The sequence below is a fragment of the Elephantulus edwardii genome, unplaced genomic scaffold, assembly GCF_000299155.1.
Source record: "Elephantulus edwardii isolate Elephantulus edwardi_28Jun2011 unplaced genomic scaffold, EleEdw1.0 scaffold00160, whole genome shotgun sequence".
Classification (NCBI taxonomy): Eukaryota; Metazoa; Chordata; class Mammalia; order Macroscelidea; family Macroscelididae; genus Elephantulus; species Elephantulus edwardii.
Genome location: NW_006399910.1, coordinates 4,390,111 through 4,406,658, shown reverse-complemented (window position 1 = coordinate 4,406,658; position 16,548 = coordinate 4,390,111). Strand labels below are relative to the sequence as shown.

Below are 16,548 nucleotides of genomic sequence, written 5' to 3'. Positions count from 1 at the left end.
AGGTATGCAAGGATGGTTCAACATAAGGAAAACAATCAATGTAATTCATCACATCAACAAGGCAAAGAACAAGAACCATATGGTCCTATCAATTGATGCAGAAAAAGCCTTTGATAAAATCCAACACCCTTTCATGATTAAAGCACTCAACAAAATAGGATTAGAGGGGAATTTCTCCAACATAGTAAAAAGTATCTATGAAAACCCAAGAGCCAACATTGTTCTTAATGGAGAGAGGTTAAAGGCATTCCCTTTAAGAACAGGAACTAGGCAAGGATGCCCACTATCACCTCTTTTATTCAATATTGTTTTGGAAGTCTTAGCAATAGCAATAAGACAAGAGAAGGGAATAAAAGGTATCCAAATAGGCAACGAGGAGGTAAAATTATCCCTCTATGCTGATGACATGATAGTATACTTAGAAAACCCTAAAGACTCAGCAAGAAAACTATTGGACGTAGTTGACCAATTCAGCAAAGTAGCAGGATACAAGATCAACATACAAAAATCAGTTGGCTTTCTCTACCGTGACAAAAAGAATACAGAGCCAGAACTAAGAGAAACAATACCTTTCACAATAGCTAATCACAAGATTAAATACTTGGGAATAAATTTAACCAGAAGTACAAAGGACCTTTTCCAAGAAAATTACAAAACATTACTACAAGAAACAAAAAGAGATCTTGAAAAGTGGAAGAATATCCCTTGCTCATGGATAGGAAGACTCAATGTTGTGAAAATGGCAATACTACCAAAAGCAATTTACACATTTAATGCAATCCCAATACAAATACCAACCCCATTCTTCAACGAGATGGAAAAGGCAATCTCCAATTTCGTATGGAATGGGAAAAAGCCCCGAATAAGCAAAGCACTCCTTAAGAATAGAAGAACGGTAGGAGGTATCTCGCTCCCTGATTTCAAATCCTACTACACTGCCTTAGTGGTAAAGACAGCATGGTACTGGTACAATGACAGACACATAGATCAATGGAATCGAATTGAGAATCCAGAGATCAACCCATTTTTTAAAGAAACATTAAAAAGGCTATATTAGGGATTAAAACTGAAGCATAATAATATGTCCCTAATATGATTTACTAATGAAAATACAATTTCCCTTTCAAATTTAAATGAGAACCATTAAAAAAGATTGAAAAACAATATGTAATTTATTGAAGTGTCCCAATAGGCAAGATGTTCATATACTGCTGTCCAGTTTGTGCACTGCACAAATGGAAGATAAAATAAGGCCCAGGAAAGGATAACTTATTGTAATGACTTTCTGAAAAATCAAGATATTATGATTCATGCACATAACAACAGCCTTATTTTCATCCTCAAACACCTCTTCAGTTACACACTCAGTGTTTGAATATGAGATAATTTTACGAACATTGGCACAAAAGCATACAAACATTTGAGAAAGTTGAAATTTGTCAGAAATAAAAATGATTAAATAATTGTGTTACTATTCTTTAATAATTTAATATTTATGAATCATTCGATGAGCTGCATAGGAGTATATAGTTCATCTTTGCTGGATATAGTCATATGTGATGATTAGTGTCCTGGATATTGATGGCTATGATTAAAAAGTATAGGAAATAAGGAAATATTATGTATATAAAAATATAAAATAGAGGCATAAATCAAGAGAGGATTTTGAGTCGTCATGCTGTTTTATGTAAGAACACCTTCTCAGATAGTTAAGACAACTGAACTTGGAGAAAATAAGTTTGTGTTATGAATCAGTGTCTCCGAATAAATTTCATCATTTTGAATATACTAGTGGAATTTTCAAAGTTTCATTATTTTCTACGGTGGTTAAACAAACTCTTGTTTTTCTAATAACAAATGGATTGTTTTGACTTGTTCTTACTTAAGCCGTGAACTTTCAAAAAGTGGTACTGTAGAATGCTAAAGCAACCCAGAGTTCATACTAAATTGTATTTCAGATTAAACTAGTTTAAAATGAGTGCAGCATATACCCAGTATGGTTAGATTTACTAATGAAATACTTACACTAAACACATATGTTTGTATTTCACTTAATTCAGTGTGATTCAGAACTCATAAAATACTCTATCATTAGCAACTCAGCACAAAAGAGATGTGTACTTATATTGCAGTAACCTCAGGTTAATCTTCTTAATTAAAACATTATCTTGTTTAATGACTATTCAGTTGCCAGTAAAATAAGGTTAATTATTATTGAAGATTGTGTTTCAGAATCATAGAGAAAAAAGATTCTCTGAATTTGCAGCTTTTGTGGCAAATGTGATTGTAAAAAACAAATTAATGAACTCTGCTAATTTGCAAAGTACTGAAACAATTCAAATATTAAAAAGCACAAATGAACATGGAAAGTGTATTCATTTCAAAGCTTCATGAAAATATAAAAAATTATTGAGCTAATGAAATTATGGAATGTCAAACAGCTGACTTTTGGAGATAGCCAGAGTTGTGGTTGAACTGTTAATTTGTTGTCAAAAAATTTGCTTTGTGTGTACAAAGTTTTAGTTTGTGTTCAAGAAAAGGATAATTAACTCTTTAATGATATGTATTTACAGTGTTGATGACATGAGAAACACTGTAAAAAAGTGTGCTTCATTGCTGAAAATTTGCAGAAAGACCAAATTTATTTCAATTTAGCTTTTCACTGATCAGTATGTTGAGTAACAAAGGTAAAAGCACAGATTAATGGATTTTGTTCATCATGTTGCTCCATCTTTTAGGTGCCAATGATAAACATTAAGACTCATTTCTAAATTTGGACAGACTTGATGGAGCAAGAAAACAATTAGGCTAAAAAGAAGTGGGTAAAACCAACATTTTCAAAGGGTAAAATTACAATTATGTGAAAATATTAGTGATGAGAAAGGCACTATATTTCTGTATGTAGGCTATTCAAAATGTACAAATCATACAACTGTTGAAAAATTCAACCTTTACACATGTACTGTTTTGAGGACAGTATCCTTATCCTATCCTTAACCAGAATGATCTTTCCATACCTATTAAAATGAAACTCAAAACATTAGTAACCTCTTCTCAATTCTCCCTCACTCTTCATTGGTAGCCACTAAGAAAATGTGCCTATTATTGAGTTTCTGCATGAATACAGTCATAGCATATTTGATCTTTTGTGATTGATTTATTTCCCTCCGTGAATGACTTTGAGCTCCGTACAAACATGCATGGAGCAAGTATCAAAACTTCAATTTCCTTATTGGCTGAGTAATATTTCATCAAATTCTGTCTATTCATTCATCCTCTGAGGGACATTTTGGTTATTTCCACCATTGAGAGTTGCTGCTAAGACTGCTTATTGACAAATGAGCTCTTCATGAAATTTGATTCCTTGGCACATCCCAGTTACTTGGTCTTATAATATGCTACCTCCTTTATTGGTTTCTTAAAAACTTGCGCAGTAGTCAAGTTATGATGGTTCTCTAATCACTTAAGCCAACAAATAATGGGAGTTAGAAACAGAGGAGAATAGAGACAATATGGCTTTTAGCTCCATGAACAAGTTCCTCGATTGCTTTGAAATTGTGGAGTTTTTCCCAGGTATGATTAATCAGTGCATATTTTGATGAAAGAGTCTGTAGAAGTATCCACATCCAAAGTAAAAGAGGGAGAACAGAATTTAAAATTCCCATAAACTCCAGACTTTCTGGAGCCATGGAAGATAGACAATTATCTTAAACTATTGTTCTGAGATAGTTTTTAAGCTTTAAATTTAATCTAAACAAAAAATTAGCCCTGAAGTGGCCTCACAATCAAACAATAGTTTGACATAACTAGTAAAAGAATATCCTGAATGAAAATCGTGCTCTTTTAAAATCTATTTTATACAAAATCAAATTGACAACTTCGGGATATGTAAGAGTTTAGAAAAATTTTGGAGATTATATTTGGTAATATAGGGAAGTAAAACTGGTGTTTTTTGCAATGTCTTCTGGGGTTGAATATTGACTGCTTCAATTCCTTCACATTGCAGGTTTTCCTTAGCATCTCTGTGTTCATCTAGAAAAGGAGCATAACATTATCTTAGGAGTGTGGCTGAGACATTTGAAGAGATGGCTAGTGCAGTACCCTTACTTTGTGCTCTACTTATTAACTATAGCAACTCCATGTGCCTGGTGCATACTAACTGCTTTATGTGCTCAAACAAATGCATTGAGACTAAATAAATTCTAATTTCCTAATAATTAACCGTTGTTGTTGTTGTTATGTACTGTAGAGTTGGAACTGATCCATCACTGACCGGCCAGCAGGTTTTCAGACACAGTTAAGTTTCTATAAATCTTTACTAGAAAAGATGGTCCTAATCCTCCTATAGTGCAGTTAGTGGATTCAAATAAGTGACAATTTGTGTTCAAACAATCTGGTTGTCAGATCCACACGTAACACAGTACACCACCAAGGCTTCATTTATACATGTTGTTGTTGTGCACCTTCAAGTTGGAACCAAACCACAGCTGAGCCTCCAATGTGTTTTAGAGGCAATAAGTCACCTGAAAGGAGATTGACGATCTTTCTCCCTTAGAGTAGCAGATGGATCCAAACCACTTGCTTTGGAGATTGTAGCACAGTTTCTTAGCACTGTTGTGTTGCTGTTGATTGCCTTCCAGACACTAGGCCATAAAATTTTGAGTCACTGAACTCAAATTAGCACTGTCTTCCTACTCTTCACTAATATATATGCTTAGTGGAGGCAGTTTACCCTATGTCCCACCCTCCCAAATGGAAATAAAGTAAACTTAGGAGGGGAGAAAAAAAAAAGAGAAGGTAAATGGAAACTAAGTATTACAGCATTTAAGACATGTGGCACCTGGACTGAACAGATTTTAAGTTTTGGGATTTTGTTTTAAACCTTTTTTCTTAAATTAGTCAACTCTTCTTTGCATAGCATTTCCTATCCTATTATGTGAGTAGCTGTTTGATCTACGCCAGCCTTTCTAGTACCCTTTTAGGTAAGCACCTCATAGCACTTTCTAATGAATAGAGCCATCATGATTTTCTATCTTCCTTAATTGTCTTTGACTAAGATACCTGAGAAGTAGCAATTTACAAAAACAATGAAATGCAATCAAGTTGTTGAATTTAAAATCATTTCTACTTTAGAGGAATTAAGCTTTTCTCCCTCCTAAAACACACACACACAAAGTAGAATCAAAATGCAATCATTTTATTTCTTAAGAAATATGCGGTTTAATGTATCTTCCTTACAAATTTTATTTTCTCAAAGGCAGGTCAAGTGAACCCAGCAATAAAATTGTATGTTGTAAACCTTTACGGACCAACTCACACTCTGGAACTCATGCCACCCGACAGCTTTAAATCAAGGTAGGCAATTTCAATTTCGCTTTTACAGGGAAATAGATATTTTCACTCCAATTACCATTTTGTTGCAATTTAAAGAGAGAGGTGATCAGCTCAACAAAGCCACGTGAATAGAGCTGAAGTTGCCTCCATTAGCTCAGAAATGAAGTCATTCTGGTTCTTTGACTGTTTCCAAGAACCATTTAAAGTTTCCAAGTGATTAGCAGTGCCACAAAATGACTCATGATACTGATGCTGACAATAGACCTTTTACAGAATATGTGACAGAGAGATAGGGACAAAGGATAATTTGCTATTGAATTTTCTTCCTGAAAATAGCCTTTCCATTTTTAAAATAGTACAATCACTGAAAAATTTGTGGATTTTTTTCCAAATTTCTCCCTGCAGCTGGCCGATTGCCTCTCTAGCATTCTTCTTTTTGCAGAGAAATTGAATACATTTTTGTTTAGAGATATCCAATATGGCATGCTTTCATGTTTAAGAAATTGAGTAGGGATTTTATCTGCAATAAATGCAAGGTTCAGATAGAAATAATACTCAAATGTTGTTACATTGAGTAACAATTTTTTAGGAAAATCCTTTTATAATTGGAATTTTCCCAGAATGCAGAATATTTCTAAATTATGCAGAAATCTTTTGCATTTTAAAAAGTTATAAAAACTTCCATAGTTAAAAAACTATGGAATGTTTAACTGGAAGAACTTTCATTAACAATCTAATATAAACTGTAGGCATATCTCATTACGCTATAGTACATTGTTTAGTTTTTTAAAAAAATAATTCTAGTTCACAAATTGAAATTTTGTGCAAGTCAGCATCAGGCAGGTTGGCAGGGTCATTTTTTCCAGCAGTATGCCATTTTCTATTCCTTTGTCACCATTTGGTAATTCTTGCAGTATGAGAAGCCTTTTTATTTAATTATTTTTTCTTTCTGTCTTCCATCTTTCCCCCCCTACTAGTTATTTACAAAATTCGAATACAAATTTGAACAAGTTCTTTCAATTTCCCTCACCCCATCAAATTATACAACCCAAAGTTTACTCCCCCCGTTCCTCTTCTCCTCCCCACATCCCTCTGCTTCCAGCCTCTCCCACCCCTCCTGGATTCTTATACTCATTCTGCAATGGTTTTATACAACGTTTATCCTTGTGGGACTGTTAGTTCACTCAGCATAATGATCTCCAGTCCCTCCCAAGTTAGGTAATAATTTACAAAGTTATTTCTTTTGCATGCTGCATAGCATTTCATTATGTGACTGTTACCATAATTTCTCAATCCATTCATTTGTGGTTGGACATTCGGGCAGTTTCCATGTTCTTGTGATGGCGAATAATGCTGCTATGAACATTGGTGTGCAAATCTCAGTTTGTGCCTCAGTTCTCATATTCTCAGGGTATATTCCAAGCAGTGGAATAGCTGGTCATATGGAATTTCCATGTTCAGGTTTTTGAAGAAGTGCCAAACTGCCTACCAGAATGGTTGTACCTTTTAAAAAATGTGATCACAGGCTTAATAAACTATAGTCTAACTATAACATTTATAATCATTTGGAAAAATTGTGTAACTATCCTTTTATCATCATTCACTTAATCATGGTTGTCCAGAAGCAGACACATAATATCTCCAAGACATGTCTGTATTATATTTTACTCATGAGAAGATTGAAAACTAATGAGGATGAGCTTGCTAGGATAGAACCATAAGACTTCTTGGTCACCTACGTAGAAAGTATGAGAAGACTTTTTGCTCAAGTTATGCAGTATATCTTAACGAAAGGCCTTAAAGATCCATGTGAGTTGATATACATGATGTCGTTCATTGTTATTCTTAGGCACCAGGTACTGTTGAGCCTGTTCCAATTTACAGTGACTTTTTGTGCAATAGAAAGAAACATTGTTGTTTTTGAACCATCTTCCCAGTCATTACCATGTTTATCCATTTTCATTTTCCATTATCATGTATTTTCTTCTTTGTTCTGAACCATCAACTTTGTCACACATGAATTCTTTCTGCAGGCGTGATATCTCTTTATGCTACTGTTGTAGTTGTTATTAGGTGTCATCAAGTTGACTGTGACTCATAGCAACCATATGAATGGCAGATCCAAAGCGTGTCTTATCCTGCACCATTCTCACAATACTTGCTGTGTTTGAGCCCATTTTTACAGTCATTGTATCTATCAGTCAATTCACTCATTCATTCATTCATTCATTTATTTATATTTTTACAACTGGATATTGTTTTTCTTGTTCTGGGGGTTTTGTGTTGTGCTATTGACGAAAAAGTCCATAGCACAAAGATACCACCTGCTCCACCTAATAAGGATGGGCAGTGGCCTCTCAAAGATTTACAGCTTTGGAAACCTTATGGAGCCTTGCTATGACTTGAAATCAACTCTATAGGGAGAGAACTTTTCTTTTTCTTTTTCTTTTTAAAATTCATCTTTGTCCTTTTCTCTCACTTCCCTGTCCAATCCCTCATCCCACCCTATTATATAGCCCTTGTTCCAGATTATTCTCATATATATAATGCATAATCATATATTCCTTTCACATAGCTTTTCCCCTCATCTTTTCTAATGCAATGTTAATTATCTATCTACTCTTTCTCTATTCCTACTCCAAGATCCCAGATGAGATGGATTGTTATAGTGACTGTGGCACTGGGAGAAGGTGTCAGTGAGACTGGCACAGGAGAAGGCGATGTTCAGAGCTGTTGTACAAAGGTTCTCTATGAGTTGCAGGCACTCAATGACATACCACAACAACAAAAACAAGTGTTGATTGTGGCCCCAAGTAAAATCAAATCATTGACAACATTAGTTCCTTCTTCATGTCTTGATGTTGCTACGAGATCCACTGGTGAGGATGTCTTTTTTCTTAATGTTGAGATGTAATCCATATTGAATGTCAGTGATCTTCTGCAGCAAGTGTTTCAGACTTCTTTGCTTTCAGCCAGTTGAGGCAACTGCATAAATACAGATGAGTTGAAGAGTCTTCCTCCAATCCTGTTCCACTTTCTTCCTCATGTAGTCCAGCTTCTTAAACTATTTATTCTGCATACATATGTAATGCATATTGACACACATCCTTCTTTATTTTAAACCATGCAATCTTCCCTTAATTAAGTGTTCTGGTATTCTCATTCTTCTCAATGTTAGCCATATTTTGTTGTGATCCACAGAATCAAATTACTTTGTAGGGTCAATAAAACACAAACAAACATCTTGCTGATATTCATTGTCACTTCTAAGGACTTTTTGGATGTACTTTTCCCAAGGGAAAAAAAAAAGTTTTTCTTCTAGCGCTCATAGTTTGTGTGTTCTGTATCTAGAACAATAATTCAAAGCCATCCGCCCCCCCCCATTGTCTCTTTTATTGTCTGGCTTTTGCATACACATGAGGCAAGTAAAAAATTCATTACTTGGATCAGGTGCACCATACTCCTTGTTTTTGTTATCTTTTTTAAAAATTTTAGTTTTGGGGTTTTCTTTTCATTCATATTGTCTTTCTTATAATATCCCCATTCATTGCATCTTATAAAATCAATCACCATTGGCTTATGCCCACTACTACACCATCTTTAAGATCCCTATTGGATCTTTCATAATTCTTTCACCTCCTCTCTCCACCCACCAATCTTTGCAACCTCGTGATTTACCCCCTCCCCACATTCACCTCCTTCCATCGTCCCTTACTTCTTTGGATATTGTCCAAGGAAGGAAAAATTGGACATGAGGGCACAGGCCATTGAGTGTCTCTCTGAAAGGCCCAGAGGGAGTAAGAGTAGCACAGCCTCTCACTGTCCCAGAGTAGAAAGCAGACAAAAAGCCGACTCCCAGTCCCATGGTGCCTCTACAGTGACACCAACAGCAAGAGGTCCATTTATTCATTGCTGACTCACAGTTATGATAACAACTATGGAATTTGTTAAGTGAAGGAAGTTCAAGAGTGGAGGAGGCAAAGAAAATCTTGCAGTACAAGTCAAGTTGTAGTCCAAATTCCAAGGCACAATTCCTCCAAGCAAACAAGCATCCAGCAATTTACAAGTTAGCTTCTTCAAGCATCCTTCAAGAACAGAAAAACACCTTTAACTGTAGCCCTATCTCATAGCTCCTCTGCTACACCTTCCCACAGTTTCTCCACCGCAATGCCACAGTTTCTCCAACATCATCACCAGGGTCTCACCAACAGAGTCTGCTCTAGTCTCCCTCAAAGTCTTGCAACCACATATCTTGCTTGTCTCAAGTCTTGCTGCCCCCCTGTGTGTGTAAGCACACTCTTTCTCTTTTCCTAGTTTCACAGTTAGTCAAGATTTCCAAGACTATGTGTCTACACTTAAAGTAGCTGGAGACCAGAGGGTGCTAATTAATGGCTAAAAAAGCCAACTTTTAGGCAAGCATGACAGATATCCATATACATCTTACTTGTTTTATAACATTTTGGTGGTGGTGGTGGAGTTGTGTACCGTCAAGATGGAACTAACCCATAGCTGACCCTCCAGCAGGTTTTCAGAGGCAGTTAATCACACAGGAAGAGACTATCCATCCTTTTTCTGAGGAGCAGCTGGTGGCCTCAAACTATGTGCCTTCAGTATTGCAGCACAGCTTCTTGCCAGTAGGCTACTAGAGTTCCCTTGTAACACTTTAAAGGTGTGTTTTGTAGTAGAAATGTTAATATAAGCTTTATATTTGTGCCAAGAAATGAGAGGACAACTACCTGGACAAGTGATTGGAAAAGATCTATATTTATTCCCGTTGGAAAAAAAAGGTACCCGATAGAGTGTGAATAATTATCAAACAATATCACAGATATTACACCCACGCAAAATCCTGCTGAAGATTATCCAAAAATGACTGGAACAGTATATTAACAGAGGACTACCAAACATACAAGTTGGGCTTGGAAAGAGACATTATCGCCAATGTCTCATGGATCTTGGCAGAAAGCAAAGAGGAATATCTATGTATATTTTGTTGACTACACAAAGGGATTTGACTGTTTGGATCACAACAGATTGTAGCTAACCTTGAAGAGAATGGGAATCCCAGACATTAGATTGTGCTCATATGAAACCCCTATTCTCAGACTAGGAAGTTCTCAGAATAGAACAGGGTTCAAAATCAGGAAAGGAGTGTATCAGGGATGCATCCTGTCCCTATACCTTTTCAATTAGGAGGCTGGGCTTTTTGAGGAGGAATGTGGCGTCAGGACTGGAGGAAGGCTCACAACTTTGCTTGCTGAAACTGAGGAGGACCTGAAGTACTTGCTACAGAAGGTCAAGGTCTGTAATCTTCAATATGGATTAAAGTTCAGTATGAAGAAGGCAAAGATTCCCGCCACTGTGCCAATTGGCAGCACCATGATAGTTGGAGAGGAGATTAAGGTTGTTAAAAATTTCAACTTGCTTGGCTCCACAATCAACACTCTTGACACCAGCAATCACAAGTAAAAGACAAATTGTGCTGGGAAAATGTGCTTTTCAGGTACTGTTCCCGAGTGCTGAAAAGCAATGATGTCAGTTTGGAGACTAAGGTGTGTTTGCCCCAGGCCAAGGTCTTCACAATTAATTGCTATGCATTAGAGAGCTAGACAATGACCAAGGATGCAAGAAGAATTGATTTCTTTGAGTTGTGGGGCTGGGGAAGAGTCTTGAACATGGACCGCCCACAAAATAAACAACTCTGTCTTGAAGAGGATGAAACTAAGTTTTTCCTTGGAGGCTAGTGTTTTGAAACGCTGTATCACATACTTTGGGTATGTGGCCAGGAGGGACCAGTTCTTGGAGAAGGACATCATGCTTGAAAGAGTGGAGGGACAACAGAGGAGAGGAAAAACCCAGATGAGATAGAGTTACATTATAACTGGGATAATGGATATGTTGTTGTTATTGATTGTCTCCAAGTAGAGCATGACTCATAGTGACCCTATGAACAAAAGGACTGAAGGCCCACTACAACTATTGACATTTACATAGGGTTTTCCAGGGGCATGATTTTTTAGGGAGTGGATGCCACTCCTGCTTCTAAACCTGTCATAATATGTTATTGTTGTTAGGTGCCTGTTGAGTCGCCTGCATTGTATAGTGACCCTATTTACAGCAGCTCTGAACTCTTCCTTATCCTGAGCCAGTCTCACTAATTCTGACACACCAATCCCCATTGCCCCAGTTATTGTATCAATCCATCTCATCCAGGGTCTCCCTCTCCTACACTGATACAATACAATACAATACAATATTGTATTTTTATAATATTGTACAATAAAAATACAATATTAATATTGCACAATACAATATTGTGAGTCGCACAATAATAGGAATAGATGTATCAAAGTCAGTAAGACTGGTTAGGCGTATGGCTGGCTTCAGAGCTGTACATAGGGTTGCTGTGAGTCACACGCAACTCAATGGCAGATAAAAACAACAACAACAACAACAATATTTCTGAACTCTGCTTCCAGCATTGAAGAATTAGGAACAAATAAAGCAATTATGGAAAGTTTTAACAATTTATGTGGTTCATAATGCCCATCTTTTCCTCTGACATACTTAATGTTCTGAATTAATAGGATAGAAAATTAGACTAGCAGTGGTAGCTGTTGTCACCAAAACCATCTCCTTGTGTGACCTCAGGCAAGTCACTTTATGTCTTTGTTTTTCAATCTCCCAATCTTTAAAGGGACTGAGCACAAAGACACAAGTATTTTTTGTCCAATTTTCATCAGTGTTTTGAAAAATCTAATTTTTATCAGTTTTTTAAAACCTTTGAGATGGAAACAATTTGGAGACATTCAATTTTCTTTCTAACACAGGCTACTGATCCCTGATGTTGATTTTGTTACATGAGACAGCTTCTAATAAGTTTACAAGATAGGATATAGCAGAGTATCATCAAATAAAAAAATATCAAAAGGCAGACCAATTGTCAAATATTTCAGTATTAATTAAACATTTACCACTGTAATAATTTAGATAAAGTATAACTAAGTTAGTCACCCTTGTTAACAATGTCATAATTTATATTTGCTTAGAATTAGGAAGGATTCTATAAAGAAAAATTCTGTACATGTAGATCAAATATAGTGGTATTTAATAATGATATTGACTCAATCACATCATTTATTATGTATAAAATATGCATAGCAAGTTTGCTTTTTATGCCCTATGGCATTATGTAAGTGCTACAAGAATTATACAATATTCATCAAAGTACCTACTGAAATTAAAAATTCACAGGGAAACTGGTATGCTCAAATATTCCTCATGCTTGATTATTAGATAAATCTTTTTCTTCATTTTTCCTGATGAAAAGACAATAATATGTAGATGTTATAATTGTATCTAACTATGTAATTATTACATAAATAGACCCTAAGAGTCACAAAACTTTGAACAAAACAGATAAAATCTGTTGTGAGAGTGAATGGAGAGGCTACATCCATCTGGTCACATAGATGATGGGGGAAAATAAATGAAAACTTTTTTTTTCCTTTATTTTGTTTTAAGGCTTAAAAATGTCACCAATATTCATTATTTACATTTCTGCCAGAAATTTTTGAAGAGGCTGTTGTGCTATCTTAGTTCAGTAGGTAAAGCATGATTACTGGTCCAGTCCATAAAAGCATATGATTTCATTTTCATAACATATTCATCAAGGTATTGGAAACAGAATAGATGAAATACTAAAAGTAAGTAGTTGAAATGTGGGTTATGACTATTAACAAAAGTGTGAGCAGTATTTAAAAGATATTGGCAAGGTCTACAGTAGCAGAAAGCTAGAATTGCTCCTTGTGGTAAGAGCGTGATGGGCAAACTTAGAAAAGTTATTGAAAAATTTAGTTGGAGGAATGGAAGGAATAGAAGAAGCTGTGAATTTGCTTTCTTCTTCCTCCTCAAAAAACTGCACAGTATGAGTACCTAGGTGGCTCATATAGTTAAGCATGAAACTATTAGCCAGGAAATTGGCATATCAAACCCACCAAAAGGCAAATCAGAAGACAGATCTGACTACTTTGGAAAGGGCAGAGGCTTGAAAACCGTACAGGTGCTGTTGTACTTTATACACAATGGGTCACCAGGAATCAGAATTTATTCCAAGGCAACTAGCAACAATAGTGACAAATAACATCTGAGTAATCTCGGAAGAGACATATTGGAGATTGTTAAGGAAGAAAAGGAAAGCATGAATATTGACATACTAGGTGAGATGAAATAGGTAGGCATGGGATATTTTGAATCAGATAATCATATGATCTATGATGCTAGAAATGAAAAGATGAGAAAAATTGAAGTAATGTTTATCTTTAAAATGACCATTTTATAGTGAAAAAGGCCATTTCTAGATGATCTTGAAATACAGTGTAGTGAGTGACAGAATAATATCTATATGTATACAAGGAAGACCCCTTAATACCTCTATCTTTCTCATACACCAACAACCAAGGCTAAAGAGGAGGAAATATATGACTTCTACCAACTTTTGCTCATTAGTATCCATGGTCTAAAGCCTGTTCCTGGATGGTCTTTAAATTCAGGAGGAATAGAGTCAAGATTAAACTTTGATTCTTGTGGATACGAATTGATTTTCTTTAGTTTCAGTTTGAACTTGCATATGAGTAGTTGATGATCTGATCCACAATTGGCCCCTGGCCTATTTTAACAGCTGATATTGACCCTCTCCAATGATTTTCTTCATATATTTAATTAATCTGATTCCTCTGTAGGCCATCAGGTGAGGTCCATGTGTTTCCCCACCATTTGGATTTCTTATAAAACATATTTACAAAGGATAAAGCATTGACTGTACAGAATTCTGTCTTTCTATCTCCAGCCTCAAATTTGTCACCAAGTATGTGTTTCCCAACGTCCTTTTGTGTTTCCTTCGTCCTTTTTCCAAACTTTGCATTCCAGTTAATCATTATTACTAACGTGTCTTGGTTGCATGTTTGACCAATTTCTGATTGCAATATTTGGCTCTGGTTTTTGCTGTAAAATGTGGATGATAGTGGTATTACCCGGTCTTCCTTACATATGTATGGATGGTATTTCTAGATAGATCTAAAAATGGTCTTTTAGAAAAATAAAAAAAGATAAAAATTTTATTATATACTGGTTTACTCAAAAGCTTGCATACGTTGTTGTTTGAGGGTTGTTGTTTTTTCCCTCCAGATAGAAATAGTCGTTATAACTATGACAGCAACCCCTTTTTTTCTTACCTCTGTATTTCTAGTGTAGTAGATCATACCATTGACTCAAAATGCCCCAGGCCAATCCATTTCATTTTTCCAATGCTTTTATTGTTGTTGTTGTTGTTATGTGCCATCAAGTTGCCTGCGATTCATAGCAACCCTTTAGATAAGAGCCTTAAACGCTGCTCTATCCTGTGCCAACCTCACCATCTCCGACACACTAATTCCCACCACCCCGGTCACAGAATCGAGGATCTTCCTCTCCTGCGCCATCCCTCCCAAACATGATGTCCCTCTCCAAGGACCAGTCTCTCCTTGCAGCATGCCCAAAGTATGTCACATGAAGCTTCAGAATCTTTGACGCCAAGGAGCATTCCGGCTTCACCCACTCCAGACAAACCTGTTTGTTCTCCTAGCAGTCCATACTCTTCTCCAGCACCACAGATCAAAAGCATCAATTCTCTTTCTATCATCCCTATTCACTGTCCAACTCTCTGATGCATAGCACATAATTGTGAAGACTATAGCCTGAATCAGGCACACCTTAGTCTCCAGCCTGATGTCGTTGCCCTTCAGGACTTTTGAGAGGTCCCTCACAGCTGACTTTCCCAATACAATTCGTCTCTTGATTTCTTGGCTGCTATTACCAAGAGTGTTGACTGTGGAGCCAAGTAAACTAAAACTGTTAACTATCTCAGTCTCTTTACCATCCATACTGATGCTGTCAATTGGCCCAGTGGTGAGAATCTTTGTTTCCTTGATGTTGAGTTTCAGTCTGTATTGAAGGCTGCAGTCTTTGACCTTCTGCAGCAAATGCTTCAGGTCTTCCTCAGTTTCAGCAAGCAGGGTTGTGTCACCTGCATAACATAGTTTGTTGATGACTCTTCCACCAATCCTGATGCCACATTCCTCCTCGTAGAGCCCAGCAACTCGGATGATCTGTACTGCATACAGATTGAAAAGGTATGGAGACAAAATACATCCCTGATGGCCCCCTTCTTGATTTTGAACGCTGTAGTGTCTACTTGCTCTGTTCTGATGACTGCCTCTTGGTCCAAGTGTTGGTTTCGCATAAGCACAATCAAATGTTCTGGGATTCCCATTCTTCTCAGAGTCAGTCATGGATTGTTGTGATCCACACAGTCAAAAGCCTATGCTTAGTCAATGAAGCACAGATAAACATTCCTCTGGTATTCTCTGCTTTCTACCAAGATCCATCTAACATTAGCTATAATATCCCTAGTACCATGACCTCTTCTAAACCCAGCCTGGACTTCTGGCAGTTCTCTGCTGATATGCTGTTCCAGTTGTTTTTGGATAATCTTCAGTAGACTCTTGCTTGCATGTGAAATTAATGATATTGTTCTATAGTTTCCACACTCTGTTGGGTCAACTTTCTTTGGGATGGGAACAAATATAGATCTCTTCCAGTCAGTTAGTCAGCTGGCTATCCTCTAGATTTCTTGGCACAACTTAGGGAGCACATACAGGGCAGTATCTGTTTGTTGAAATATGTAAATTAGTACGCCGTCTACTCCTGGGGTCTTATTTTTTGCGAATTCCTTCAAAGCAACTTGAACTTCCTCCTTCTTCACCATAGGCTCATGCTCATGTGTCATTTCATGAAATTCTTCTATGTCAGCCAATTCCTTCTGATACAGTGACTCTGTGTACTCCTTCCCTTTTCTTTAAATGCTGCCTGGATCATTTAGCATTCTACCCAAAGTGTCCTTAATTATTGCCACCCATAGCTTGAATTTGTTTTCCCACTCCTTCAGCTTAAGAAATGCTGAGCTAGTTCGGCCCTTTTTATGTCCAATGCCTTTTGTTGTTGTTACTGTTATGTGCAGTTGGGTCGATTCCGACTCATAGAGCCCTATGTACAACATCCCTAAACCCTGCTCTATCCTGTTCCAATTGCATTGCCTCTGACACACCCATCCCGATTACCCCAGTCACTGAATCAATCCACCTCATAGAAGGTCTTCCCCTCCTGCGCTGTCCCTCC

General features: G+C 36.7%; 1 protein-coding gene across 1 annotated transcript in view; it reads left to right on the top strand.

The window, feature by feature from the left end:
• Nucleotides 1–16,548, top strand: part of DPP10 (dipeptidyl-peptidase 10 (non-functional)) — a 1,145,057-nt gene that overhangs the window by 935,644 nt on the left and 192,865 nt on the right. The window contains exon 10 of the mRNA XM_006895132.1: nucleotides 5,258–5,355. Within this exon, the coding sequence (XP_006895194.1) occupies nucleotides 5,258–5,355 (98 nt within the window). The remainder of the gene's footprint in view (nucleotides 1–5,257; nucleotides 5,356–16,548) is intronic.